The 27,630-nt window shown below is 43.2% G+C and overlaps 1 protein-coding gene across 6 annotated transcripts; it reads left to right on the top strand.

Annotated features, from left to right (window-relative positions):
• Positions 1-2,407: 2,407 nt before the first annotated feature.
• On the top strand, positions 2,408-27,630 carry LOC135486550 (uncharacterized). 6 transcript variants are annotated; one of them, XM_064769412.1, is made up of 44 exons: positions 2,408-2,544; positions 3,243-3,353; positions 3,778-3,913; positions 4,154-4,297; positions 4,759-4,988; positions 5,254-5,363; positions 5,470-5,721; positions 5,907-6,089; positions 6,336-7,499; positions 7,776-7,957; positions 8,170-8,244; positions 8,439-8,638; positions 8,808-8,970; positions 9,204-9,429; positions 9,581-9,735; positions 9,911-10,137; positions 10,297-10,464; positions 10,712-10,930; positions 11,132-11,438; positions 11,641-13,171; positions 13,428-13,520; positions 13,910-13,942; positions 15,706-15,901; positions 16,180-17,267; positions 17,689-17,800; positions 19,190-19,316; positions 19,540-19,692; positions 19,918-20,048; positions 20,232-20,406; positions 20,686-20,797; positions 21,233-21,380; positions 21,561-21,641; positions 22,805-22,860; positions 23,045-23,203; positions 23,481-23,715; positions 23,833-24,024; positions 24,208-24,377; positions 24,686-24,827; positions 25,090-25,288; positions 25,558-25,686; positions 25,827-25,940; positions 26,191-26,325; positions 26,508-26,689; positions 27,019-27,630. In XM_064769412.1, the coding sequence occupies exons 2-44, from the start codon at positions 3,273-3,275 to the stop codon at positions 27,187-27,189; spliced, it is 10,086 nt and encodes a 3,361-aa protein (XP_064625482.1). In that variant the 5' UTR covers positions 2,408-2,544; positions 3,243-3,272; the 3' UTR covers positions 27,190-27,630. The 6 variants fall into 6 exon arrangements, with proteins under 6 accessions (XP_064625482.1, XP_064625487.1, XP_064625483.1 ...); XM_064769413.1 differs by having other exon boundaries at positions 2,413-2,513; XM_064769414.1 differs by having other exon boundaries at positions 2,418-2,487.

Genomic DNA, 27,630 nt, shown 5'->3' with positions numbered 1-27,630 from the left:
CGTGAATGTACTGCAAAAATATAATTCGAAGCCCCATGGAGTTCAAAATACTTCATCCTAACGTGTTCTTAGTTCTTCACAGCGTCACTGGTCATGCAGAAAACAATTTGATTTGTAGGTGTGTTGGCGAACTAAAAGCTTTATTTGTCACAACCTGTCAACCGACTGTCTGTCACTTAATTAGAAGACACTAAAATTTGACTTCTCTTCTGTCAGCTATTTGAATTGTGAAATCGTAACAAAACTTTGCACGTAGGCCATATGGTTAATTTAATTACGTTTTGTGTCGGTCAAATCGCGTCTGACAAGGATGTGTGTGGATTCATCAAGAGAGAGGCTTATCTTGTTCTGATAAAGGTCCTTAGGCCTGCAGGTTTGAAATGTATGTTTGTTATTTTATATGTAGCTTTAAACAGTAGTCTTCCAAGTAAATAGCAATGTGTCAGCTCTAAAGTATTTCTGTCCCGGATTTCTGTTATGACCCACTCGTGCGGTGGTACCAATTTGAACCAGTTGCACTTGCATAGAGTCACTGAAACCGTGTTAAAGGGGTGGAGGGTGGGGCTGTATAGGCAGGAGCTAGAAAGCCAAATCGGTCATCTTCACCTGACTGATATATGCACGGTTAGGGGGGACTTGGTCGTGTTTGATTCAGCATAAAATATAATCATCGTACAAGCGTGAATAGTTCCGTTGTACAGTCAGAATGAAGAGACTCCTATTGGCGAATTCGTGTAACTTGATACCTGACACCTGCAAGACTCCCTTTAATGCAGTACCTGACCGGCTTGACAAATGATCTATGACCAGACACTCAATCATAATTTCCACCAAGTAGGCTATAAATGCCATTTTATTGGGTTCCTTCCTGATAATATCACGTTACTATCACCATTTATATAATATTATGATATAAATGGTGATAGTAACGTGTATTTATATGATCGGAAATTATAAATCTCTTGACCTGAGAAGGATAGAGAAGTCAGTGTTTTGACTTATGTAAATAACACGCTGTGGTAGGAACATAAGAGAGTCTCCCGGTCTATCCATCCTGAACTTCAGTGCAACACTCGGCGCTATAAAATGTGCGAGGAGAGGATTAAACGACTGACTCTGGGATTCAATGTGATCAAAGATGGGTACAAGCTTGATCTATATGGAAAACCTAACGAACAAGCAGAGAAAGCCCTACAGTCAACCTGAAAAGAAGACATGTCACATAGACAACACAACCAAGCTTCAGCCAAAGTCATTTCAGCTTCATCCTGAAGAAATCATGTACCATGCACTGTATCGGAAACAGATTTCTCTCGGATTTAAATTTTCCCGCCATTTCACTTTGCGTCGATTTTACGGTGGAATCCCCGCTGTGGTTCTTTTGTAATCAAATTGGGCCCCAAACCTGTTTAATCATGGTGTAATGGCAGCAGTGACCTAACCTATTGTAATCTTACATGGCTCAACTTAAGTCATGCACAATAGATTTCAACCCAATAGATAACACATGTCTATAGAATGTTTGTGTACATGATGTTTAGTGCTGGCACATTGTTGTTGAGTCCAACCAGTGTAAGATCTCTATTCAGCAGTGTCTTTGTTCTTGGACACCTCTCATGGTGTTTGATTACATATCTTTTGAAGGAGAAGAATAAAGTGTGATAGTGTGACTATCTTTTGGTCTCTTCCTTAATGGGCTTTCCGAGTGGTGCAGTATTAACTATGGTTGGTGTTATATGTCTGAAGTCTTCATTGTCTTCATAAGCCCCCTTCTTAGGAGGGGCTCTTAAGATACACGCGTGTGCGGGAGTAATGACGAGAAATCACGAGAGTAACTTGCATGCAGAAACTTTTTAAAACGAGGTGTATATATTCCTAACCATCCCACATTTTGGGAGTGATGCACAACCTTGTGTGGCCCTATGGTAACAATAGTGAGGTTTCGCTATCCTGTTCCGAGGACAAATCACCGAGAATGGCCATCTTTTGAGTATGACACTTATTGGGTTGTCTTCCCATTCTTGAAAACGCCCCCCCCCCCCCTCCGCAATTGCCATTTAATTTTGACCGCCCCCCCCCCCCCCTCATTTCTGGGACGATGTGACAATCAAACGTGAAAGGAGGACACTTTTGATTGACATTCACTGCTCCAAAGTCGGTATGGCCTATGAGACGCCCCCCTCCTTTCTTAGATTGGTACCAACTTGTCCCATCAGATGGCATTGGCGCATATTGCGCCTGGTGATTACACTCCGGATGCAGTGGACCGGGCATTCGTATTTCCCGCGTAAAAAATAGGAACGCATGAACTAATGGTGGCGTCACCTGTTATTACTAGAAGAACTCAGACATTCTTCAATGTGTACATCGAGGATGTATCAAATCGCGTTGAAAACAAATCAAAACATTCTTGCAGATTCAAGTTTAAAATGTTTGCCTTAATACCTACAATATTTTACTTTTAATAATAACCAAACGATGAAATAGGTATGTGGATAGGTTCATATTAGAAGGTCAGTCTACAATGCAAAAGTGTGGAAAGAGGTAAAAAAACGAAAAGTGAAAATGAAATCGTTGCATAGGCCGCCTATGCAGCAATGCATAGGCCTATTAATATTATATAGTCGTAGATTGGTGACGTGCTTCTATCTTGGAAGATGTACTGGTTGTATGAAAAGTGGGTGTTGTTCATGTTGTTCATAATGACCATGCTTGTTGCTGAGTTGAAGAGCATGCTTGAAACTGGGTCAAATAATCACCCCCCACCCGCCAGTTGCCGCTGTTGACGTGTTGTACTTGTATTGTATCCCTCTCGCCTCTGCAAAGAAAGTACCGTCTGTATAGGAACAAGTTTACAATCCCCTTTCATGGCCCAAAAAAAGGTCATCGGTTGATTATAGAAGCGCCACTGTTAAATGGATTTATAGTTGAATGCGATCAAACTACGTCATTTCCGATCGGGGATTGTAAATTTGAGCCGTATAGGCTACCGGGTGTATGGCACCGGGCTTTACCGGCGCACCGTTGCAAAAAACAGTAGGCCTAACGACATCAGTGGTCCGATTATTGATATTGTATGCCATTTCATCAATTACGAATAATGAAGGACTTCAAGCTATTTTTTAGCCAGCTATTTTACACTTATTACTGTCTGTACTATTCTTCTTGTCATCTTGAGCCTCTGTATAGTGTTGTTAGGCTATGGGTTTTTTAAAGTAAACAGTGATTCTTTCCTTCTTCAGTTATCAAAATCAGTTATCAAGACATGCAAGATGAAATTGGAGTTGGAAGTTCTCGCGTCAACATCAATCAAAAGGAAAAAGCCATGGCCGAGTTTTGCCTGGCTTGGCGAGGTAAGTTTTGCACCAAATACTGAAAGAAGAAGTCACGTTGATACATAGGACTCGAATTACACTTAATTTTCAGTCAGATAATTTGATTTTCTAAACGTGAGAGTTACTAGATTCCAAAGACAATTATATGTATCTGTTTTCTGAAGTTGTTTTCTGGCTGACCCCTTATAGAGTCAAACCGAAGGAACTGTCAACAGGCCAAGGGCTTTCAAATTTCTTCTCAACTTGGCCTGTTGCTGAAGTTCTCTCATGTGGTGATAATGTTGCGAAAGACAGCATGACAGCTTTGCCTCTTGTTTCATCTCCACATCCAAGCTCGTTGTTTAGTTTACAAGCTTTGATGCCTTTATTTACTTTTTTTCACTTTACATGACATTATATGTATGATCTTGTACGCCTTGTATATTTTGGCATTATTTTTCAGGAAAATGAGAGTCTTTTCATGATGGACACACATCGTCTGAGTGTGCTATATCTGCCATCAGGAAAGACGAAAAAGAAGATACCTAAGCTTCGAAATGTCCTACAGGAGGCTGTCTCTCTGACACATACCAAAAATGGTAAATATTACTCTTTTAGGTGTCTAGTTTTAGTGACTTAAATGGTCATCATCATGCATGTCTTTTGAACAAATATTGCCGAGTCTTATGAATGATGAGTATTGCCATTAGCCAATACATGGCTCCAGGCACTCAAGTAATGATGGGTCTTTAAACATCAAACTTCAGTCAAAGTACTGCCACTGGGCAAGTTGGATTGTGTGTAGTTCTCCTTAATATTTCTCATTTCTTAATTTGTAGGCCACTACCTAGTTGGCCTATTACAATGTGGAGATCTTTTCCTGTGGTATAAGGACAAAGACATGCTGAAGATGATCCATGGCATGGCTAATCTCATGATGACGGCAAAGCCAAGCGGAGGTGCTCGAGGACAAGGAACTAGAGGTAGAGTGGACCCACCCCTTTATTAAGGACGCAATCTCTATTAACGACACCCTCTCTATTAAGGACACTTGTCTTGGACCAACATTGGTTGTCTCCATTCAATTTAACCTCTCTGTTCAGTACACCTTTGTGTTAAGGACACCATTTCTCTGTCCTGTGGGTGCACTTTCAGTACACCTTTGTGTTAAGGACACCATTTCTCTGTCCTGTGGGCGCACTTTAAGTCTGTTCCGCAAGAAATTAATTTTTGTTTTTGTTTTGGCTTTGAGCAATGTCACATCCGGTGAGTGTGATTGGCTGGCTATAGCTTGAACAGGGTAAGATCAGTGTGCCTAAATAATAACATTGTGAAAAGCAAAGATGCCACTTCTTTAGATGGTCATACACGTTTACCATATTATTTCGAATAGTTTGCCTTGTCTGACTGATAACATTCTAAATCATTGATCCCTCTCTTCTAGGGACACATAAACCAAAAGTGTTAATGTCCGAAGATGGGGCCAATATTTTGGTTGTGATGGGCTTATCTCGGGTATTTCTCTGGCAAATTGACCCTGGACAGAACATGTTCGCGTCCAAAAAGGGGGATGTCAAAGGAAGATGGAGTCTTGTAGCAATGCCGGATGATGTCCAAATGCCTATCCCTGAATACAAGGAAGCCAGTGTTTCTGGTTCATTCATGGAGAATAAGGTCAGTACAATTTATAAATGTGAATGATTCTTGGTAGGATAACTGAAGAGTGAATGCATTGCTTCTAAATGTAATACCCTCTGTCTTTACACCAAAGAACACGGAGTGAAGGCAAACACCTTTTCTTGCAATCGTTTAATAAAAAAATTCTTCTTCATTTGCTCTTCGCTCTTCGGAAAGTCAAACCCACAGCCTCCTGATCATGAGCTGGGTGCTCTAACCACTATACTACTGATCTCCACTTATGATTTAATTCATTTTTCAGGTGCTTGGTCAGCTGTGCATGGTGTCTTTTGTATTCAATGTGGAGCAGTCTTTGGTTGTTACCACTCTCACTGTGATGAAGACGGATGGACAGTGTGCACTCGTTCAAAGGTGATTTAAATGTCATAAATATTCGTCATTGCTAGGCTTTCCTGTCATCTGTCTACATATAATGTGATGTGCAGATCAAATTTCATACTTGCCTTGTCAATTTCAGTGGCCCTGGGTATGCTGCTACATGGACATCCATCCAGTACCCACTTGCTTCCATCACCCCCAACTGTCAATCCGTCCGCTCAAGGGGTAGCTACCTGTGCTGCTATGCTAATCAGAATCCAATATTAGCCGTAGCTGTCAATCAAAAACGTCCGTCCGACACTAGAATGCTGTTTGTCTCCCCATTGAATGATACCATTGTTGTTAGTGATCTCAAGGGCTGCGGTCAGAAAGACGTGAAGAAATATGGAAGGTAAGTTCTGATTTAACCCTGTTGAGAAAAACCTGTTTGTTCGAGATGCTAAGATCAATAAAAATCAAACTTCAAAGAAATCTGAGCACTTGAGCAGTTTGGGCTGTCTGTGAAAAGAAGAGAAAATAATTTCATGCTTATTCTATTGCCTCGATATGAAATATTTTTTTATGCCATACTTTCAGGTCATATTGGCTAGCAGACCTGAAATGGACCTCAGACGATCTGTTTGTGGCTTGCATCTCCAAAAATGGCTCCCTCTGCATCCTGACGAGACTGGGAGAACCTGTCCACATTCAGACACATGGCTGTTCTGTTGAACTTGGCCCAGCCCCCTATCTGCCTCTTCATCCTCTCATAACTGTCAGGTTAGTAGGATTATGCACTATTTCAAATTTTGATTGAACCCCTTTGCACCTTTGAATTCTTTCATCCTTAGAGTTAGAAGTTAATGTGATGGTCTTCTATAGATTTTCCTTGAAACTTCTTAGATGCCATTAAAAGTGCGTATTTATTGGATAACTAAATTAATTTATCACAACTCTCATTTGCCATTTATTTACCCATTATGTCAAAATAGAGTTTTCGAACGTGTTATAACTTGCCATCCACAGATCTCAAGAAAATGTCCATCCAGATGATCCCAACTCACCTCATCTCAGCTCAATGGTGTCAGAACTCGACCTCATGAAACAGCGCTACTCGTTGGCCGTCCATCCACGCTTTCCCATCATCCTTTGCTCAGATGGCTACCTTGTCTCCGTCATCTCTTTCCCCGATCACATACACAGCCTGCGCGTAATAAAAGAGTTGGTCGTCGATGCGAATAATTTTCTCGGGAAGATAAGACAACGCAAGAACATCGATATTTCCCTGATTGATACGTTGAAGTTCAGCGACATACCCGGCGAAGACGGCCCAAACACACCACAACAAGAAGCTGTAGCCAAACATTTACCGTTCTTCGGCAGCACATTATCATTGCAACAGAGCACAAAGTCTTTCAGATTCGAGGATTACGAAGATCGATTGAATGACACCGTCGATAGCGATGGTGGAGAAACATCCGGTTTCGGACACGCTGGGCAGTTTGGCGTGATGGATGCAAACGCTGGGAAGATTGTCTTCGGTGATAGTGATCTGTCGATGTCCAAGTGCATGATGCCACGGGATGATGAGGAGACTGATGAAAACCTGATGATCTGGACCTACAACTCCCTCTGTGCGGCTTGGGGAATAAGCGTCTCGAGCACAGAGATCTGGACCGTCGAGATGGAGATTTTGACATCCTATGTCGTACACCTCATGGTCAAGATGTTCAAGATCATCCTGCATCAGACCACGTACGGGATATCCGCTGATTCTCTCCGTGGGGAGCGCCAGGCTCTCTTCCCCCAAGGTGTCAACACCGTCCTCAATATCTACCGGACTCTTCTCTCCATGTGCCATTTCGATGCCGTCCAGCAGAACGTCCTGCCAATGATGATGCGTTTTCTGTACGGAACAATGGACGTCCTGTTGAAAACGCGCGATCCAAATAATGAAACGGTTCGCACTGACGTTCTCAATGCCTGTGCTGCCTTGTTGACTTACATGGAGAAGGATTACAATCAAATCTATGCCCTCTCTCCCAGAGGAAAGGACAGCGGGCTCACTGCTAGACGGTTCCCTGTCCCCAGGCAGGATCAATATGAGCCTCAGGTACTGAGCCATGACGACTGCAATATGACACTGAAGAGGATTGTTGGCAAGGCTGGGATGAGGATATTATCCAAAAGGTAAGTAGCTGTTCAGTAAACAACATTTTCATTTAGTTCAATTACTGTTGCAATACTGGTGCATGTGTCACTCAAAAGGACTCTTGCAGAAAGACTTCTGTCCCCATACCTGATGTGCGCCTGGGTTGCTACTTGAGTCGAGGAGCAGACACATGTATGTCGAGATGATTCACCAAGCGGAAGCTCAAGGTAACCAATGCCAAACCATGTACAACTTCTTTGCGCAGCAGAACTTTCAAATCAATATCGAGCCAAAGTTTTCTATTTTTCCTTCAGATTTGGCAAGCCTTGGTATCGTCTGTATCGCCACGTCACCAAATACTACCGGACTCTGCAGATGATTGACGCAGCAGACGACGTGATGATGTCTGCCAGGCGTCTGCTCTGTCGCACTGAGAGGAAACTTCACCAGTTGAAGTACAACATTCCCACTCCTGTCTCTTGGAAACCGAATCGAGGTAATGTTTAAAAGGCTTCCAAATACTGGTAACCCATAAATACTTGCGGCCATTTTATTTGTAGGATTCGAAAAAATTGCAAATCTGGCATACATTAACTTTAATTTAGCAGTTTGACATCCAAGAACAGTACCGGTAATTTCAATAGTAATTTGTCATTATGACGAAATTGTTTTCATAGCATATTCATGCATGTATTTCTTTTTGGCTAGGAGATGACCTGTACCTAGATGGATACTGGAATTTGGCAGTGCAGATGTGGAAAGAAAAAATCACAGAATACCCAGGTAAGATTCATCATTTTATTTTTAAATTGCGGATATAAAAGATCTCAAAAATTATTTTTTGTAAGGAAAAAACCCAATAAATTTTCGTATTTCACCATAATAAAATTTCGCCAATTGCAAAAAAAGGTGCAAAAATTTGGTGGCTTAAAGTATCCAGTATCAGATGTTGAATATTTCTCAACCATTTCTTCCAGTGTCCAAGCTGCAGAGTAAGAAAGCTAGTCGACTCCTCCACGCCATCTTGTACACCTCCATCCAATCGGGAGACCTCCAGTTTGCCCTCGATATGGCGGATACCCTTCTCCACAGCATACCCGACAATCAAGACCCCAAGCTGTGGGATGACAGTGAACGGGCATTCCTGTCCATGTTCTTTGAGGTGCCCGGGGAACAGGTATGTGTCGGTGCGGCCTTAGAATTATCTTTACCAGGAAGGTTTTTGCATCTCATCCGTTCCAAACCTTGGCTTTTATAGCCCCCTTTAAGTTCCCAGTAGATCCTCTCTACTATATAGGACACTCTCGGAAACTGGAAACACTGAACATTCTTCTTTCTCTTTTCAGGAGGGTTCCTTATTCCTACCCAGCACGGAATATGGCGGTGCGAGAGAACTCGTTCAAACGATGGGCAGATTCATGGCTGCTTACTTCAGTAACCACAGCCTATACGTCCATCCACCGCATGCACCCAAAAAGCTGCCCCCACTCTATTCAGACATTCCTATCAGTAAGTCTCATCCATGCAGGCAGACACAATCAAACTAAACAGTCAATATTTTCATGGAAAAAGGTTTCAGCAGCTCACAATGGCTACAGGTTGATTAAGGAACTGAGCACTATTTTAGTGAGCTAGACATTCTTAACAGGTTTTGGATATTGGGTAGAGTTATTAAAGTAAAGAATCAAACAGTTGTGTTCTGGCTGAAAAAGCTTAAAATCATGATTGAATCCTTTTTCTAGCTGATCGTATCATTCCCGTGTACCATGAATCCATTGCTGCCGTGGTTCGTCAGGATGGATTGGGCAACGCGTGGAGTATGGATCGCACAATGGAGTACCTGCTCATGTCGGGCCTCCTCCCTGAAGCGGTGTGGTTTGCAAACAAGATGGGAGACTGGAAGTCGGCATTCCTGTTGGCTGTGGCGTGCGTGGATCATCAGAGGATTGCTGAGGAGAAGAATCTCAAGTAAGACAGTGTTTTATGCTAGATTGTACCATCTGTCCTTTACAGAGAAAAACAACTTGATCCACTGATCACTGATTGGGGATGCTTGACTGACTGTGTCCTGTTACGTGTAATCTGGTGTTTGTGTCTCAATTTCTTTGGTTTTATTCAGGCCCAAGAAAAGTCTCAACCTCCCGAGTAACCTGACACCACAGGCGATACTTCAGTCGAAACTGGAAGCGCTTCTTCAAGTGGAGAAACCCGAGGTGTCTAGAAATGGAACCAACAATATTGGTGCAAGACTCCTGAAGAGGAGAGCTTCCGTCGGTCAGTACAAATACTTTTCTTTAAACCTTATAAATAACATAAGTTGACTTCAGGCTGGTCTCTTTCTCCAACTTGCCTTTCCCCACCCAGGTGTATAAATCGGTAAGAAATGCTCAGGTTGTAGCGCTGAATAATGATGATAATGATGATGATATTCAATCCCTATTCACTACAGGATCCCTTCCCGATGAAGATCACACCAATATAGAGCAGATGACCAAGTCCATTCGTGAGATTCTGACTGCCGCCACCATCAGTCAGGCTGACACCACCTCCTGGCTGCTCCAGGGCCTCGTGGGCAAGCTCAAAGAATTGGTCAAGACTTTCCCAGCCCTTGTACCACAAGGCTTCTACCTCCCGGCTCCACCGTTGTACTGCCCACAACCGACAACTACATTTCAGGTATGTGTATTTCAATGATGTTTGAGTGCGCGGAGATAATAAGAAATCGACACAACGTCTAACCCCTGGAATGTCGCTGACACTATTCTTTAACTTTTGTTATGCATCCTCAACAAAGAAGTAAATAACCCTTGGATTGCTTCAATTCTAACTCCTCAGGAACACTCAACCAGTGATGTCGAGAATGAACAGGGCTTGAGGATGCAAGTGGCATCGGTGGTGCAGCTCATCCTGTTGGTGTTGAACGCTTCGGATACGACTTTGCCTGCTGTCAGATGGTATATCCACCAACTTGACAAGATACAGTCGAAAGGAGAGCCTTTCAGGGTAAGATTTTGTATGAATTCTTACGTTCCACAAGGTCCCAAGATTTCTGGGAAATTTTCAAAAGTCAGGCAGAAAACTTTACTTAAGACCCAATGAGAAATACATATTAAGAAAAGTTGTTCTTTAGTCTATCCAGTAATTCTCATCGCCAGCTCAAAGTTTGAGATTAAAACTGCTCTGGATTAATAATCCCAACACAGAGGAATGTTCTTGTTCAGATTATTGATAACCTCTTATTTGATTTCAGAACCTTGCGACGAGTTCAGTCAAAGATCTTGATGAACTTCTGGGGACGTTTGGTGACAACTCCATCCTCGAGCCCCACCTGACCAACCCAGCCATCCAGAATGTTCTCTCCGCATTCCGTGACTTGTGTACGGTTCTGTGGTTCGTCCACTCGCGTGACAAGATGTCCACATCTCTGAGGAAGAAGGCAGCAGTTCTCAAGAGTACCGATTATCTCGAGGTATGTTATATCGTTGAACCTCTCTGTTAAAGACACCCTTTGGACTGACATTGCTGTCCTTTATTAGGAGAATTCCTGAATTACTGTGGTAAATCAACTTGATAGTATTTGTGATACGTGATTGATTTCCTCTACAGCCTTGCCGTTCTCCCTTTAGATATATCAGTATACTCATACAGTCTTCATTTCAATATCTCTCAGGGTTCTGAGCAGGGTCTAGAGGAGGACCAGTGGCTGCGTAACTGCTACAGCACCCTCCAGTGGTCCATTCAGATGATACCATTCACCCGCTTCATCAATAGCGAAGCGGAGGTGTACGAAACCGTCCTCTCGCAGCTGATCGAGTTTCCGGCCAATCAAGAAAGTGCCGACATCATGGTGGAGTACTTTCATGATGAGGATAGTCTAGATGGCGTCGTCCAGGAGAAATTTGTTAGGATTCGGAAGGAGTGGCAACGTATCTTCTTGGGCGAGAAAGAAGAATCAAGTGAAACGTCGTCATCCCAAGGTATGTAAACAACCAAATTTTCACGGCATTTTATTCTAGGTTAGTTATTAAGCTATTGCGAATAACTATTAAGTGGTGAGGTGGCTCTACCTAGTGAGACTGTTTCTTATCTCTTGAGCCTCTTTAGAAATCACTTTGTATTGAAAATGTTTGATAATACCATGCTGTACTAAGGATGCTCTCTGTTTTCTCTTCCCCACAGTCTCCACTGATGACAAACTGGCCCGCCTCTCCAAACAACCCGTCAAGGCCCGACGCGGCAAAACTCTGTCCTCCTACTTCCACCAGCAATGCCAGCGAATCCCAAAACTCTACAAGAGCCGCGCGAAAGCTTTCGGCCACATCGAACCTTTTGTCTTCGATCCTAAAAATCGGCCTCTGAAGGCTGATATCCTCCACATCGGATCCAGGCCGTTTGAGATTGAAGGATTGTATCTGCATTTCCTTGACACCATGTTTACAGTTGCATTTTCCAAACTTCAAGACGAGGAGCATCATCATCGTGAGAAACCTGCTCAACCTCTACTGCCTCCGTTCTCAGAAGAGATATGCAACGCAGAGTTGAGTTCTTTGTCGTATAGGATTATGACTAGTCTGCAACAGAACAAAAATCTGAGCCTTTACAGCCCGAAGACGTCTCCCCACACTGGGGAGAAGGTGACGGGGACGCCACCCCCTTCACCGAGGAGGTCCCTTTTGAAGGAATCGCCCATGTCGACGCCTTCATCTCCGAGAACACCGAGACCCAGGCTCTTGATGCGCAGCCACAGCTACTCGGAGTTGAGACCAGCAGGAGAGAAGCCACCGCCAGTCATGCCGATCCTGAAAAAGAAGTCAGCCAGTCAAACCAGCTTGGACAAAATTGGCCAAGAGAAGAAGATTCAGCGGAGTGTCAGTTTCAGTCAGGAAGACAACACCTACTTTGGTCACTATCGGTTGCAGAGGAGCAGCAGTGTGGCAAATGTTAGAGTCTCTCAAGAAGCGGAGGATACATCACCAAGAATCAACTTGAAGACTAAACGCAGCCTTAGTTTGTCCGATCTCCGTCCAAAGATCCCGAGTGCCCCCGAGGCCAGCCAAGCAGGAGCTCCAGCACTACCGATGAGCGAGTTCCTTGGCTTTCATGATGATCTGAGGGAGTTGTATCCACACTTAGCTCAGCTGTTAGACTGGTTGATGCGATGGTCTAGCAAGCACCATAATCTCTCTGCTCTTGGTGTGACACTTGAAGGAGGGGTCGCTGTTACTGGCGCACCGCAACCGGCAATGCGGGTGCGGTTACAGCCATTTATGGTGCTGTTAGGCATCTGGCTCATAGATTATAAATACGAGGTGAACGGCAAACCGAAGTGGGAGCCACGGGTTGATAAAGTACAAAGGGAACCATTCCCACATGAGTTAGAATTAGAGTTGGGAAGCTTGGATGCAGCGGTGGAGAAAATTCAACAAGCAAGAGTAATTGACACAAGTCCTGAGAAGAGGGATAAGGGATTCCAAAGCAAAGAGAAAAAGAATTCTCCCGTTGACTACGTGCCAACTGAAGTCGGGGTAGATGTGGTTGAGAAAGCGGAGAAGGCTGTGGATGTCGCAGCTACACCACCGAGGCCAAAGCCAAGGTCAACGCAGTTTGTCAAGAAACTTACGTTCTCTGGTGCGGAGCTGCCTCACAATCGGGTCAGCCAGATAAGGTCATCCAACAAGATGAACGAGCGCCCTCCAATTGAAAGAGCGAGGTGAGTAGTTTTAGAAATGAGGTAGAAATTAATTTTTTAGCGGTAGGCCTACTCTAAACATCAGTATTCCCATCTTGTCTTGCAGCAGTGAAGATCTGTTGAGCAGTACTCTAAACATCAGTATTCCCATCTTGTCTTGTAGTAGTGAAGATCTGCTTAGCAGTACTCTAAACATCAGTATTCCCATCTTGTCTTGTAGTAGTGAAGATCTGCTTAGCAGTACTCTAAACATCAGTATTCCCATCTTGTCTTGCAGTAGTGAAGATCTGTTGAGCAGTACTCTAAACATCAGTACCTTAACTATTGACGATCAACTTACGGGAGTTTCCCGTGATAACTTCACAGAAAGGTAGGCGAAATGTTCTTGTTTTGCTATTGATCAGCATTTTCATATTCTTGTATGTACATGTTGATGTACATGTCCTGGTAGTAATTATTAAAAGAATCCACCAGAAAGAAATTATGTGGACTGTAGACTAGTGTTGACTGATGCCAGGTTTCAGTAAATTTGTGTGCATGATTATTGCACTATGGCATTGTTTATTTCTGTCTACTTGAGCCACAAGTATATACATTGAACGCAGGCAGCGTAGGCCTTTTACTCTATTTGTAGAGTGAAAACACTGGACATGTTAGAAAAGACTGTCAAAGACACCGCCATTTTTGTCCTAGGACTGAGTATAGTTCAAATGATGGGATTTTACTGTAAATGTATTAATTGCTTTAAATTTTCTATAGGAAACCTCAGCCCCACAAAAATGGGACAGCCAGGTTTGAACTTTTATTCTGTGTCATTGTAGCTTCCATCGATATCATATATGTATCCCTCTTGATCTTTCCCATCCCATGACCCATCCAAACATCACCATGAAGTGGCTTAACTACGACTAGGATTACACCATGTCTATCCCTTGAGGGCTAAATAAGTTGGCTTTGGACCCTTGTAACCTTTGAACATGTTGATTCACACTGAAGTCGACCCACATCTAGGGCATCCAGATGGGGTCATTGATCTGTTAATCTGTTAAAGCTTTGAATGTAATATTCTGGGATTGAAGGGGGTGTTAAACAAACACAGTCTTTTGCTTGCCCTGCCATAGGCATCAGGTACAAAGGACCTCAATTTTACGCCTCTTTTAAAGGATGGAGCAATTTGCTAATTTGGAGTTTTAAAGGTGTCTTGCCCAAGGATACTTAGGCAGACTGTAAAGAAGAAAAACATACACAGGTCAAGCCGTCCTTGCTTTGACCCCCCCCCCCAGGGGATCAGACCATGAAAGACATGGAATAGGCATGATGTTGTCCGAAAGAAAGAGTGAAATTGCCCATGATTCGACAAGGGTCAATTAATTTCACTCTTTTTTGTGTCAGAGTCTTCCCAATTTACGGCACCTGTTCCCCACCAATCACAGATTGGTCACTTTGCCAGTGTTTTCTGCTTGGAGCACACGTTGTCACATTGATATTGCATGTAATCTATATGTAGCTATACACAGTAACCTGCCTATTGTTTATCACCACATCCACATGTAAGGTAAATTGGTACAATTGCTACATTGTATATCAAGTGTACCAACTTACCTCATATGTGCCCAGCATCTCAGCATTTTCAACATGTTTCACATTTTTGCTTAATGCTAGCAGGAACTTCTTTTTGTTGAGGTGCTTATCTCATGTTCATTTTAATATCCATGTAACTTTTCAGCCTTTTCTATCTTACCCGTGGTAAGCTTATCAACAATTTCACCAAGCTTTAAGCTGACCTGTCACCTATATACACCTGAAATTCTATTTGAAAAAGCTTGCATTGCACTGACATCCACCAGCAGCAAAGTGAGAGTACATGATGCCTTGCCTTTTTGCAGTAATAGAACTGTAAACCGCAAAGTGTTCTCTCCTAAATTTGTGATTTGCGAAAATATCTTATGACTATTTGGGTCACCCTGTGGTCATGTCATGCTTGACTAACCCAGTAATCAGTGAAAGTGAATTAAATAGTGTATTATGCTCTGTGACCTCATTATTATGATTGTCAATAATAAATCAATAGCTATATGAAAATAAAACTCAAGCCGGTGATTCTTTTGTCAAATCTGAGCCTATTTGTACAAAGCCTAAGTATGTTGGTTCACAATAGACTACTATACACGCCTGTGCACATGCAGGTGCAAGAAGTTCTTCATTTAGCATGTTGTGTTCATGCATTGAATTTAAGTTTGATATAGTGACCAGCTTGTGAGAAGTGAATGCCAATATTTCTGACAGTGCTATATGTTCTCTGCTAAAATTGGATATCAGTTGAGGATAACTCAAATTTTGGTGAGTTTTGCACATATACTGTGTAGGCACTAGTTAGCCAGTTGTGTGGTGCCTGTTACACATGGCCTATTACAGGTAACATAGGCCTTTCAGGTGCCCCTCCACAGTTACTTGGTAAATGAAATACCCTGTTCTCCATGTCAAGACTTGGTTTTCCTTGAGTGTTTTTATTTCTGCTTATATTCTCATTGACTTGGCCGCTTTCCTCACTTCAGCTTACTCTCCGATGATCTCAATCCTGATGCCATTGAGGAGGATGAGATAAAAGCCTCAGAGGCTGTATCGGCTGAGACTGGTGTCAACCCTGATCACGTGGACCCCAGTGCAGGCCCAGCACCAACGGCAAACATGCAGGACCTCGGACAACACTTGTCTGGGGTCATTAGGTCTGAACTGCGAAGAATCGTAGAGGTATGTATTAATGTTGTACTGAGTGTTAAAAAAACTCAGATCAGTATTCACCACTAACTTTTCTAGCCTAATAGTAGTCTTCTTCCTTTGAAGGAGCCGTTGTGGACTCTTGGCTCAGACACTCAACTTGTGGTCAAGAGGTCCTGGGTTTCAAAGCCCATTGTTGGTACTGGGTAGAAATTAAAGCGTTAAGTCTGATGACACCTCTACCGCAGTAATGACAGACTGTAAACCCAAACCTTATTGCAGTCAACTCATTTCAATCTCTTTGCTTTCAGATTCAGCATCGCAGTGTCCTTGCCATGTTGGGTGCGGTGGATGGAGATGGAACCAATATGGCCGCACTCCAGCCTGCAGCGTATGGCAACCCAGAGTATGGTGCGTCAAACAACAGATACAACCCCCTGATTCCTCAGACTGCTGCCACGCAGACTACGCTGACTTTAAAGGAGGCGGGGCATGCGTCAGCTGGTACTAACACCCCAGTTAAAGAAAAACGGCACTACCAGAATGATGCCGATCTGGTTTATGACGCAACAGACTTCGATGTGTCAACTGGGAGTCTCGTTACGGAAACTGCAGATTCGGAAAATGCCCAGCAGGATAAAGCACACAGAAGTAGTAACTCTGCCCAGGGGAAGAAGAAGGTCCGGTCGACAGGAACAAACCCGGAGTCGTCCGGTAGTAGGGAGTCTGAGCGCAGAGTTGCTTTCGATATGCCAGATGATAAGACTCGGTTGCGGCGTGCAAAAAGGAGACAAAGGCAGGACCCACCAGTGATACCCTCTGCTTTGCACGAGTTGAACTTTTTGTCAGTGAATACATCCCCTATTCTGAACAACCCTCACCCGAGCCACCAAGGAGCAAATGGAGGCCCATTGCAGGACACTGAATCAAGGATGCCTTTACTTCAATTGGATAACAACCAACAACATCATAACCCATTTATGAGTAGTGCACAAAGTGCTAGGAATCCGGAACCTATAAAACTGCCAAATATTCCGTTCCAGTCAAAACATGCGTGGGGGGAAGATTCTCAAATACGGGGAAGTGGTACTTACGAAAATATTCCAAACTTTGTGAACCGTTATAACGTGCCAACTCGTAATGAAGCGCCAGTCAAAGATGACTTGAACCCATTCGGAATGCCTCTGTTACACATTGAATACGACAGAGTGCCGGTGTTAGTGGCGCCACCTTTTGAGCCGATGAACCAGGTCGCGCACCAAATGCAGGATGATCTGCTGAAGGAGTTCCAAGCTTGGCGAGAATACGAACGATTTGGCCACAATCTCTTGCATATTGACTTCAATCGACTTAGCGATGAGGAAAAGAGAGCTCAGGCGGAGAAGAACGAAGCCAAAAGGTATGTTTTCGTGAATCATTTAGAAAGTTTGTGTTCTCATGGTTACACCACAGAAATGATGTTTGATGTCACAGCTGACAAAATTCTCATGCTCATTGACAGCTCAACTTCAGCCTTGTGTCAGACAGGTCTGTAACCTTTTGGTCGTCTGGTGAAGTAGGCTCTCTGGGGGGTAGAATTTCCCCTTTTGTCCCAAGAGGGGCCAAATCTACATGAAAAACACATTTTTGGAGATGTCTGCTGGTTGGGGCAGTTGCCCCCTGCACTCTCGCTAAGTAAGGCCCTGTCAGACCGAATGGGCTGGTCCTTCAAGTGGATCCACCAGTTTCAATGGGTGTGAAGAGTGAGGTAGCCCGATCGGGCTACAGTACCCTGACTGGGGCTCTTTGCCTGACTGTTCACCTGCCTGATTGTACTTCAGGAGAGAAAGGAGAATCAGGAAGGCCAGCCAGTCAGATTCTGAAGAGAATAATCAGAAGGGAACTCGTCCTAAACAAGTCAATGCAGCTACAACACCAAGGTCGCCGACAAAGGTAGGTCAAATGAGCTGAACTTTTTTTTTACCCTTTTTAGCTCACCTCTTAGCAGAGGTGAGCTTATCCCATACCGTGGCGTCCGTCGTCCGTCGTCGTCGTCGTCGTCGTCGTCGTCGTCGTCGTCGTCCGTCGTCCGTTAGCAGGGCACGTTTCGTAACTGTTAGAGCTATTGAGTTGAAACTTGGTACACATGTACCCTTATGTAATGACACCTGGGAGACCAAGTTTCGGTCCGATTCGTTTCATGGTTTGGCCACCAGGGGGCCAAACGTTAAAAGTGAAAATATGCAATATCTCCCTTAATAGTAGTCGGGAAATTTTGAAAAAAATATGGTAGGTACTTCTAGCAAAGGTGCATCATATATCCTCCGGGTTTTTGATTTGACCTCCTTTTCAAGGTCACAGAGGTCAAATGGTGTAAATTAGCCGTTAGGATGTAATGATGGCACGTTTCTAAACTGCAATGACTATTGATACCAAATTTGGTACACATTTACCCCTTAGTCAGGTGATCTCAGGGACCGAAGTTTGGTCCAATATGATTCACCACTTGACCACCAGGGGGCAAAATCCAAAAACCTTAAAAATGTGATTATTCCGTAACTTCTTGCCCGATTGCCACCAATTTGATATCATGGGTACATCTAACCACCATACAGTATATGTCACACAGGTTTTTAATTTGACCTTCTTGTCAAGGTCACAGAGGTCAAATGGCGTAAATTGGCCGTCAGGCCGTAACTATGGCACGTTTCTTAACTGCAATGACTATTGATCACAAATTAAGTACACATGTACCCCTTGGTCAGGTGATCTCAGGTACCGAAGTTTGGTGCGATCTGATTTGCCGTTTGGCCTCCAGGGAGGGGGCCAAATCCTAAATTCTTCAAAATGCCATTATTCCTAGTAATGACTTGCCCGATTGGCACCAATTTTATATCATAGGTACATCTAATTCTAACAACCATTCAATGTGTCACCCGGGTCTTCTTTGATTTGACCTACTTTTCAAGGTCACAGAGGTCGAATGTACTGTAAATTGGCCATTTTGGAGAAATTGTAATTGCTTGGACCTACATCAAACCTAACACTACATGACACAAGACCATGCTCTTTATCCATCTTTCCTCCACATGAGGTGAGCACAATGGCCCTGGCCATTTCAGCAATGACAATCAGAGTAAATAGAGCATTATTATCATGCTGCCCAGTCACCTTCCTCACTGGAGTATTTTAGGTTCGATCACCAGATTCCACAGAAAATTGACGTGCTAAGTGGGGCTGGGGGTGACGTAAAGTCCAACACATCTCACAACGACACTTGTCATGAGATGTTGCCAACAGTCCTAGACTTATGAAAGTCATATTCCATAATCTTCTCTCCAGGTGAAACATCCAGTCTCCACTCAGGTTACCCCGAGAGGAGCCGCAGACCAAGAGGTGCAGTATAGTGGTAGTACTGGCACTGACGAGGGGGAGCAGAAACTCCATGATGGATATGCTTTATCAAAAGGTAAAAACAAGTAAAAACTTCTTGATGTGAACTTCACGATGGATGTGCTTTATCAAAAGGTAAAAACAAGTAAGAACTTCTTGATGTAAACTTCACGATGGATGTGCTTCATCAAATAGGAAAAGGAGTAAAAACTTCTTGATTTAAACTTAAAGATTGATATGCTTTAAGGGTCACAATGGGCGACTATCGTCTTTAAAAAAAACAACTTTATTTCTTTTAGGTATCTTTGATGAGTATCTCTACTTGGACAAGTCCGGTGCCGATGATGAGGAAACCAGTGCCAAAGTACAGTATGACGTATTCGTTAAAGGCAAGGGAAAGCATGTGGATTTTGCCACCAACACAACTCCTAGGCCTGGGACCCCTGACCCTGGTAAGGAAACTTGTTGTAAAGAGCCAGGAATTTTACCTGTAGTTCCATGAAAACCATGCCGGTTCATCCAGAAATGCAATCCTGGGTTCTCCCCAGGCCCTATTGCGTTGGAGCCAGCAGTGTTAACCACTAGGCTATGAGGCACCTCAGGCAATTCTCAAATCCCCATATTAGACGTTATTCATTTACATCAGTTTACCTCACCATTCATTCTTTTTTCTGCAGTGAAACAAGCAATCATGAGTTACATCAAGGAGAAGGCAGGAGAGGGAACGAATATCCTGGCACCAGATATCATCTTTGGACTCCGTTACGGACAATCTCAGCCTTCCTCTGGTGCTGCCCCCTCAGTGAAGGTAAGATTTGAAGTCTTAGGCGACAAGATAGATGGATGTCGAGGACATCAGGTTGCCTAAGAAAGAGAGAGACTGGCCAATACATATTTTCTTACAGGGTAAATCTCCATCTCTGCTTTTTACCAAAGGATAATCGTGTTTCTCTCACACACCTTCTGTCACACTTTTCACTTTGCTTTACAGAGTGGCGACAGTCCAGGGAGATCCTATATCAATGTCGTAGAGATCGATCGAGGGTATGCCGACGATATTGTCTCGTCAATGCCCGATAAGAAAGGGGGTAAGACACAGCAGGAACGGAGATCGTTGTCACCCGTTGTACCGAGGCCACCGTGGGAAACCAAGGCAGAAAGAAGAGGTGGGTGATAAATGTAGAGTTATCAGATAGTGGTGGCATAAAGTGGCGCGAGTATTTGTGATAAAAGGTTTCAAGGCTTGTTGACAGATGTACCTTGTTTTAGTTATGCCAGTTGGTTTGCCAAGCTAGATATAATGATAGTACAGACTATTGTTTTTCCATGAACTGAGTCTATTTTAGGGCAGTACCACAAAAAGTGGTAAGATTTGAGTACCGTTGGGGATATTCAGTAAAAAATACTGAGTATATAATGTGAGATAATGTTTGAATTTACAACAGGTGTGAGTCCTGACCGACCGAGTGTGGATGAGTTATCATCAAGGAAACTTGGACCTGACCGGACGACGGTAAAGATGTTTGAGGAAACGCCTGCTGAAGCTGAAGCTAAGAAGTAAGTTTGTGTTCAACAGAGATCAAGTTTTACAGAAGAATTGGAATTGGAATTGGAATTTGAAACTGGCAGTGACAGTTTAGACCAAGTTGGAATTATTTATCGTCCATCGGGCCAGTTATTGTGACAAGTTCCTGAAATATGGAGTTTAACCAAACATTCACATACCGTTTAACAAATTCAGTGACAAACCATTTGCTTTGCATAAGCTGCACACAACCTATGCTACGCGTAAGCTAGCTTTCATGATAGTTGCACATATCATAGGTGTGACGTGACACTCGAACAAAGTATAGGCCTACTGCCCAAAAGGTGTACGTAAGTTGGGCCCAACTCATGCGATGGTAACATGGTGTACATAGTGCAAAAGCTTATCGAATTGAGGGATGTCAGTTGTGATTGGGACTGTAGATTAATGTTCCGTGATGGTTTCAGATTTGCCAGCAAGATCCTTTCGGGTCGTGTTGCTCGGAGCAAGTCCAAGCAAGCAGTGATGAGAAAACTGCAGGAGATGAACATACAGCTAAACGCCGTTGACCAGATCGCTCAGAATGTTGATGACGAATTTAACGATGCAAAAATGGTAGGACGTTCAAATTTCAACGACGCTATTGTCTGGACTGATATACAAACACTGAAAATGCCAAGAGTGGTAACTGTAAAAAGCCAATTTTTGCAACCCTATATTTTTGCGATTCAAGGGCACATGAAATTTTTCAGTCAACAGGGTATGGTTATTTGAAACTGTTTCCTCAATTTGCAGTTGATGAATACGATCGAGAACCTGGCGGGCAGCATGCAGCCGCTGTATCCACAATCAAAGGCAGCGTACGGAGATGAAGAGGTATGGCAATATTTTGAGACATCCTGTATAGCCCCGCTGTTAATAGTCCCCTTGCCTGCTTGCTTGCTTAGCTGCACATACATGTCGTGTGATAATGCTTCCTCTGTAGAATTCAAGCGAACTAAAATTTGATTTAAAGAATTTTGTCAAGTATTGTTGTACTACATTCTTGAAAATTTGAAAATATGCACAAGAAATGTCCTTACTTTCAATATATTGATTTTGTAAGGAGGTCTGAATTTTATAACGTTTTTGAATCAATACACTTTAATTTGCTACACTAGCAGAAAAAATGCATATCAAGATGTAACAAAAAAGTAACGCTGGGGATTTATGAGCCACTCAGCCATTTGGGGTGGACGTTTGCTACAATCAGTAATGCAGTAACTTGAGGTTACTTCCAATCTATGGCTTTCTCAGCCCAAATATTTTTTTTTAAAGGAGCCCGAATTCAGACTTTTTAAACTTTCCTTGTTCAAGTTTGAATTCAGAAATGTTTCCAAAGAAAGACTCGTCCAGAACTGATTTTAATAATTGAACGATGAGTCTGAGTCTATTTACCACCTGGTCTCTCTGCATGCTGCTTTTTTGCTCTCCTGCTTATCCGCACTGTTTTCCCCTCCCAAGACCCCTCGCATAGAAGACGAAGAATTAGGTTCAGAAACGCTTAGATCTGTAGAAGTGTCTGCCCCACCGATTGAAAATCCCGACCCATTGAATGGCAGAGAGGAAGAACTGATGGAGCGTACCCCGAGTGGAGGGTCGGATGAAACACTCACTCCCAGTGGGGAGTCTGAGGAGTGGCCCTTACCGGCCTCCTTACCATCGGAGGGTGAGGTATGCTGAAAATATCGCTTTGCGGAACTGAAATACTGATACTATAAATGCTAGGTTTCAGCGAATCTGCATACATGATAGCCACACCATGACCATATATATTAGGGCGTAGCATGATAGGTCTATTTAAGTTGGATGCTGAATCGTCTACTCACTTATCTACATCCCTGGTTTGAACTGCGTTAATGTAGGCCACTGCACTCAGCTTCAACTCAACATTTCTGGATTCCTCGATCATGTTGATCTAACTAAAATTCAAATGGATTTTGCCATGGGTGTATTGTCTGAATTCCAGTTGTGATCCTTGTTTATTCTGATCTTTCTAGAGTTCGCCCGACAGCATTAACAAGCCGATGAGATCGGAAAGCCCGGACAGAAGAAGGTAAGTTGGTCATTTTGAAGCCATGCCAATTGAAGTCCATCAAGTATGATCAAGAATTGACAACAACTTGGAATAAAGAAACAATATAGTCGGTTGCAGAGTCATCGAATCACCCTGTATAAGCCACAATATTTACATTTACCTCTTGGTTAGTTTGATTGCCATTTTGTTTCTTTCCCTTCAGTCCTCAGGACCGCCCACTTTCAGAAGCGGACCAACTCCGTATCTCCGGTCTCAGTGGTGTGAGCGACATCATAGGAGAATACGTGGCCAAGGGTGAAATTGACTACAGAGCTGCCGGGTTATCTGCAAAAGATGCTGAGAAGATTTCCAAGAGAGCAAGGTATTAAAGCCGTAGTTGCTTAATAAATCCCCTAGGGGACGCAGTCATTCATTCACCTTTTCAGGGCCCATGAGGCTGCGTATTCATAACCTGTTTGCTTGTGCAGTTTTTCCTTGTTCCATGTTTGTGACCTTTTGATGCCCTACTCTTAAATGAATCTTTCTTTGGCTTATTTGACATTCCCATTGGTTGTACAAGGGAACATGTTATGGAGCGATGGAAACAATGGCTAGTCAATATTTGGTCATAAATAATCATCTGTGAATAACTGTTTCAGATTCACTCCTCGAGAAGAATGGGAGAACGTTCACCTCAGCCAGGAGAAGCTGCAGGAGATCTTCTCGTCAAGGAGATTCCCCCCTGTCAGTAAAGATGCTGAGGAGAAGAAGAAGCTGCATGAGTGGATGGCAAAGAAGCGGGTGGAGAGGTTACAGGAGTACAAAGATAAGAGGCAGAGATTGAAGGAAGAGGAGGTTTCACCTTTTAAACCCACTGGCGACAGTGTGGATTTGGTAAGTGCTCTCTTTTACCTGAAGTCTTGGAACCTTTTAATAAGGGGTGTCTCTTTAATCTTTAATCTTGTAACACATTTTCGCACGGTTTCATCAACTTTAAATAAAATTTTTCAGGGTACCGGAACGTTTAAAGAGATTAAAGATGTGCAGGGCAAAAAGGAGACCGTACGCAAACTGATGGAGCATGAGCACATGACGAAACGTATGGAGATGGCGCATGATCTCATGGCGGATATCGTCCATGACAAACCAAAGCTACCCAAAGAACCAGAGCCCAAGCCAGCATCGGTTCCAAAGCCAGCAGTGGTGAGTTTGAGCCTCAGCTAGGAAATTATTGTATCCATCAAGAGTATCTGCTGTAATGTTTTGTAGAAGGAAGCCAGATTGCCCTGAAAACTCACCTCATGAAACAGCACAACCATGAATCCAGGGCAGTCCCTCAGAACTTTTGGTATTTGGTCCTAAAATTTGTCAATATTCCTTCTCCAGCAACAAGAGAAGAAGCCATCAAAGTCAATCCTGAGGAAGGTGAATGATCACGGAGCTCGCGTTGGTGATTATCGTGCAGGTGTGGATTACGACTCCGACTGGCTAGGATTTAGCGGTGATCAGTTCAGAAATGGCGTTGCCGCAAGTCACGAATACAGAGATATGGCGAGGTAAATTTTGATGACCTTCTTTCCAGTATTTTAAACCTCAGAAAGTAAGATTATGACTGCATAAGTCCCGAAAAAGTATTTGATACAGTCATGTCAAAAACGACTCATTAAAATGAGTCGTTTTTGACATGACTGTATCAAAATGACCAGTTGCGAGTGAGATTGATAACATTTGAAAACAAATGTTTTCGTTGTCAGTGTCACTTTGTGCATCTTCTGCGCTTTATAGCTTCAGGGCCATAGTTAAATGTGACGTTGTAATATAGGGATGACAAATCATTTCTCACCTTTCACTTTTCTGTTAACAGGCCTGAAGTCACACACCAGTTCGTCCATCACTTTGACCAAGATGATGCCTACTCGGAGCTGGAGACATCGCGTAACTTGGCCAACTATACACGCCAGATAGAACACATGGATGAAATGGACGAGCACGAAAAAGATATGCAGGTAATGTCTTCATTGGCAGAGGACATCATGTTTTGCCTCTGCTTATTACGGCCCACCATTATTGGTATCGACTGTAGTGTTAGCACAAGATGGGGCTTGTGGAAAAATGACTGCCACAGCAAAAGGGCGAAGGCCGAAATCGTTCTCAATATGCTAATAGCCTCAGTTGCCACATAAACGTACTGGCTCTCATCCTGCTTTGGTAGATAAATACTTGACTGTCTCAGTTCCGTTTTCCTCATGTGTTTAATCATCCCTTTAGGTTGAGAGAGAAACACCGTTCAAAGCCTACAAGCCCAAACCTTTCACTCAAGTTGTTAAAATGCAGCGGCCGGAAGTGACGAGGCAGAAACAACGAGGGAAACCGGTGTCCTATCAGGATCAGCTAGCGTCCATGAATAAGACGACAACGATCAAAACTCACACTCCGATGGATCTGAAAGAAAAGGAACGCCTTTATGGTGAGTGATACTGGGCAAGTTCATTGCGTTGATACATCTGGTTACTGTAGCGTGGCAATGTCGATTTCTCTTACTTGTCGCACAGTTAAATGCAATGTACAAGGCAAGGTCAGCCTAACCGGTGATGATTGAACAGCTTTGCGGCCAAAAAGATTCCTGTGAATAGGATCAGAATCAATCCGAATAAATTGTGGAATGTCCAAGACAAGCTAGAGGCATTAACCTTTCTTGCCAGACCCAGTACATTATATGTTTTGTTTCTCTTGCAGGAACGAAGAGAGTGCCTGGTCACTATCCCACTTACAAGCCCTCGGCTACAAGACATGTGAAGACTTATGCAGAAAGATTACAAGAGATGAAGACCCCATCCACCGGGTATCCTCTCACGCCTAAGTCAGGTCAGTACATTTACTGCAGCTTTAAATACTGAGCAATCATGTACATGTATGGCTAGGATAAGGTGCTCCGTTATCTTGAAAACAACCACTTGTGTCATTCAAAATGTCTTCTTTCATGACTTTTTCCTCTTCATTATCAGGGAAGAAATTGCCCGCCGACTACATGGCTCAGATTACCCGACGCGGAATTCACACGGACACCACACAACCAAGGAGAGTGAAAGAACAGCCTAGGCCAGAAACTAGGCCTAAAGGTATGTGGTCCCACTTTTAAACTCTCAACGGAAGTCCTTTACTTACCCTATAATTGGTACTGTAAGCTCCTAAATCTTTGCAAGCCTAATCTGTCATGTTGATGATCATGACTGCTTGCATTTCTATTGTTAGCATGCCGAAACATTTGGCCAAGATACAATATTATGCATCTTAAGAATCTTTTTTTTCCGCTAAGCAAAACCTGGATCACCTCAATTATGTCTAAATCTGTAAGTGTTGCTATTTCAGAATCGCACACTCCACGGATGGTGGTGTCTCGTATCAGGACAAAGGCGCTGGCCCACCAACCCAAGACGTATGGAGAACAGCTGAGAGAGATTAACGCCAATGCGCCAAGGTTTAGGAGATCAAAAGATGCCTACAGTAAGTTGTCTCTCCTTGCCTTGCCATCGAGTGTTGACATCACGTTCTTTCTGTGTTGTCTGCTTTACTTCTTTTCTCCTTAAACATGTTAAACTTTAATTTGAGCTCACAGTCTGATAACAACTGCAGTTGTGGTGTCATCCGACTTTAGTACTGACCCATCTATCTCTTCCTTGATGCAGCTCCAAGGCAAACCAATGTATATCGTTCACCGCCTCTCAAGAGTATGGTCCGACGCCGGCCGTATCATGACCCATATACCAGCATGGAGAGGGCGGAATTACAATCTGTACTGAGTGACTACAGGATGGAGGATGATGTCAAGAGGCTGCTCTATGATAACGATGATGACAGCCTAGCGTTGGTGAGTACAGTCCAGCCACACTGTATCGCTTACAATTCAACCACACTGTAACGAGTACAGTCCCACTACACTAGAACAGGGAACAGTCCCACCACACTGTAACAAGTACAGTCCCACCACACTGTAACAGGGAACAGTCCCACCACACTATAACGACTATAGTTAGTAATCGACAGTATGCTATACATGTTTATCATCAGTAATGGTGTCATGGCTATAAGAAACAATTCACCTCAGAGAGTCCGGTTTCTTTGCATTACATGTATTTCAGCAGTTGCTGACCGAAATTCCACTGTCTATCAATCATTGAATTTTGCGTCTCTTTTTAGGGTGCCGAGGCTATCATGTCGCCTGGGGACGACCGAAGCTATACTGACCTGCCCTACACCAGCCTGGTCGACGTGCAACAATTAGCCGACGCTATTTCAGTCAGCGAGGGCAGCATCATGAGCGTCATTGATTGGGATGCTGTTGATCAGTTAATTGCTGATGTGCGATAACTCATAAAATGAATAGCGAGATTTGAGAGTTTGTCCATAAAAACCATGACAAATCATTTTAAGGAAGTTGACTCCATCAAGGATGATTAGGAATGATTGTGTGGGGCGACCATGTGCAGTTGACTACACGGCACCATAGTTGTCTATCCTCTGCGAGTCAGATCAAGTCTCTTGTCCTTTTACCTGTCCATTCCTTAACTTTAAGGTACACATGATTTAGTAATACTTAGTTTTCAAAAGTTTTTGTAGTTTGTTGAAAAAATATTTATTGTTATTGTCAAAATTTGTCATGAGAACATGGGACTTGGAGAGATTCATGTTATTTCAGTGAATTAGAAGAATAGACTGTAAGAATGATTCGATATGTAAGAATAGACTGTAGTTTATTAGTAAAGACTTTTATACGTGTAATAGAGAATAATATATTTTTTGATAGGCAAA

Source organism: Lineus longissimus, chromosome 4 (assembly GCF_910592395.1).
Source record: "Lineus longissimus chromosome 4, tnLinLong1.2, whole genome shotgun sequence".
Lineage (NCBI taxonomy): Eukaryota > Metazoa > Nemertea > Pilidiophora > Heteronemertea > Lineidae > Lineus > Lineus longissimus.
The sequence above is the reverse complement of the archived record's forward strand: the minus strand, read 5'-3'. Positions and strand labels throughout refer to the sequence as shown.